This window comes from Rattus norvegicus, chromosome 3 (assembly GCF_036323735.1).
Source record: "Rattus norvegicus strain BN/NHsdMcwi chromosome 3, GRCr8, whole genome shotgun sequence".
In the NCBI taxonomy this organism is placed as follows: Eukaryota; Metazoa; Chordata; class Mammalia; order Rodentia; family Muridae; genus Rattus; species Rattus norvegicus.
In genome coordinates, this window is record NC_086021.1 from 41,156,488 (window position 1) to 41,159,570 (window position 3,083).

Below are 3,083 nucleotides of genomic sequence, written 5' to 3' on the forward strand. Positions count from 1 at the left end.
TCTGCTGATGGATGTGAGTAACACTACTATATAAGTTTAGCCATTAAGAAAGAAATTTGTACTTATGATTATTTAGAAAAACAACAGTAGCAGGTTCCAATGACCTTTCTCGCCACAGGCTCTTAATAAGTTTACAGTACAAGATATGTACCTCCCATACAGTGGGCTTTAAAACCAATCAGAGAGCAGCTGATTGCCCCTATAATAGCAATGCCATCACTGCACTGGTAGCCATTTATTACTCGGCAGGTAATTATGGGAAGTTGTGGACTCCAGGTTAAGTAGGACTGTTAATGACTCTTCCTAAAGTGAAAGCTACTCAGGATGGAGAAGCCTTCAAATTCAGATGTGTTTTATTCCCCAGTATCTTAAAAATCAACTAGTTAGTGTCTTTGAAAAATATGATTTCATGATCTAGTTCTAGTAGGAAATTAAAATCATTGGCGATTGTCAGTAATTCTTGAAAAATCTCTTGACCCAGAACTTGCATAGAGATATCTCACACCTGGTGTGAGCATTTTCATTTGATAATGCTTAGCTTCTGAGAAGAGCATTATTAATACTTTCACAGTGTCTTTGTTCAAATATTTTTAAATTATGATTTTAATAGAATCATAGAATAGGAGGTTCCCATTCATTCTTAGTTTTGTTTAACCTTTTCCCCACTCTTTCCCCTCCCCTATTCCTCTTCTGTCATTCCTGATTAAATCTTTCTACTCCCTTCCCTCCAGGTTTATAACACGAATTCTGTTAAATCTCCTTCCTGTCCAATAACCCCTGTCTAGCTTCAAAGTAATCTAGTAATCAGAAAAAAAATATATTTTAAAACATGCTATTATTACCTAGGTACCAGCTTATAATACTTGTCATGAGTGACACCCATAGGGGGAAAAGTTCATAGTTAAAGGTTCCAGATTATAATAAACAAACAAAATTAAAATAAAGACTAAAAGCTAGTAAATTTTTCTTTTTTAGATACAAGAAAATCTCATCTGAATTCTGTAGATTTCATGGGACATTAATGAGTTCTGATGCTCATTCACCTACTTTCCCTGCTATAACAACCATCTCCAAAACTATGGCAAGAAGAACATAAATGGAAGGATCTCACTAATGAACATATTTGTAAGAAAATAAACACTTCAAGGGAAGCACAACCTCTTACTCTGAAAAGAAAATGAGAATGCTAAGGACTTGGTCAAGAAATCACTTGAGAAAAATGTACAGAAATGAAAATAAATCAAGTAAATTAGCTTACACAGACATTACTAACAAGGAGTGAGAGATCTTCAATTTGTAATTTAGTAAATAACAGAGGTGTCACTTTGTGTTTCTTTGTTAGATATTCATTTAATATATTTCTCTGTCATCTTAGAAAAATATGCTTCAAAATCATAATAAATGGTAATGCAGGTTTTTTAAACAGGCTTGAGGTTAGGGAAGAAGTTATACAGATGAAAATTCCTCTCACATCTTTCCTACAACTTCTCCAAAATCTATCCTGAGACAGAGACATGAACAACCAGAGTATCAGCAGAAGCACCTCAGACTTCATCTTACTGGGTCTCTCTTCCAATCCCTGGATGCAGAAACCCCTTTTTGCCATCTTCATTGTCATGTACTTGGTCACTGTGGTGGGGAATGTGCTCATCATCCTAGCCATCCATTCTGACTCCAGGATGCATACCCCCATGTATTTTTTCCTCAGCAACTTGTCATTCATGGATATCTGCTTCACAACAGTCATTGTGCCCAAGATGTTAGTGAACTTGCTCTCAGAGACAAAAACTATCTCCTATGTGGGATGCCTGGTACAGATGTACTTCTTCATGGCCTTGGGGAACACTGATAGCTACCTGCTAGCCTCCATGGCCATTGACAGACTGGTGGCCATCTGCAACCCTTTACATTATGATGTGGTAATGAGGCCACAACGCTGCCTCCTCATGCTTCTGGGTTCTTGCACCATCTCCCACCTACATGCCTTGTTCCGTGTCCTTCTCATGTCTCGACTCTCATTCTGTGCCTCCCATGTTATTAAGCACTTTTTCTGTGACACTCAACCTGTGCTGAAGCTGTCCTGCTCTGACACATCCTCCAGTCAGATTGTAGTCATGACTGAGACCCTGGCTGTCATTGTGACACCCTTCCTATGTATCCTCTTCTCCTACCTGAGAATCATTGTCACTGTGCTCAGGATCCCTTCTGCAGCTGGAAAGTGGAAAGCCTTCTCTACCTGTGGATCCCACCTCACAGTAGTGGCTCTGTTCTATGGGAGTATCATCTATGTCTACTTTAGGCCCCTGTCCATGTACTCAGTGGTGAAAGACCGGATAGCCACCGTTATGTATACAGTAGTGACACCTATGATGAATCCTTTCATCTACAGTCTGAGGAACAAAGATATGAAGGGAGGTTTGAGGAAGTTAATGGACAGAGTTCATGCATAGAAAGATCAAAATGAGGGAGTAGAGAGATGGCTCAGTAATTTAAAACATGCTATTGCAGAGGACATGTTCAGTTCTCAGTACCAATGCCAGGTGTCTCACAGTGGCATGTAACAACACCCTCCTCTGGCCTCTGCAGCTACCATCACATATATGAGCATACTCATGCACAGACAGACAGACACACAGACAGACACACAGACAGACACACAGACACACACACACACACACACACACACCCCTCATAAATATATTTTTAAAAGAGAGTAAAAGCAGGGTATTATCATAGTTGATATAAGATCTAAGACATCAATCGCCAAAAGAAAAAAGATTTAAAAAAAAAGAAAAAACAAACAACAAACAAAAAAGACATCAATTGCCTTTCTTTTCTATACATTTTCTTCACAGGTGGCATTGATGACAATGATCTAAAAAATATTTGGTTTATAACAATGGTTTTGGGCAAGATACATGTTAATACCCCATAATATACTACTGTGTGCCCAGTATTTATCAGTAGTCTAATGTCGCACTGGTACAATAAGTATTGTGTAAATACCAGTTCAATGCTTTTGACAATGCACATACTCTAGGAGTTACAGATTATTGTTAATTTTCAGATAAGAAATATGTATA

General features: G+C 38.2%; 1 protein-coding gene across 1 annotated transcript; it reads left to right on the forward strand.

Annotated features, from left to right (window-relative positions):
- Positions 1-1,514: 1,514 nt before the first annotated feature.
- On the forward strand, positions 1,515-2,450 carry Or1l4 (olfactory receptor family 1 subfamily L member 4). Its single transcript, NM_001000394.1, has one exon. The coding sequence runs from the start codon at positions 1,515-1,517 to the stop codon at positions 2,448-2,450; it is 936 nt and encodes a 311-aa protein (NP_001000394.1).
- Positions 2,451-3,083: the final 633 nt, after the last annotated feature.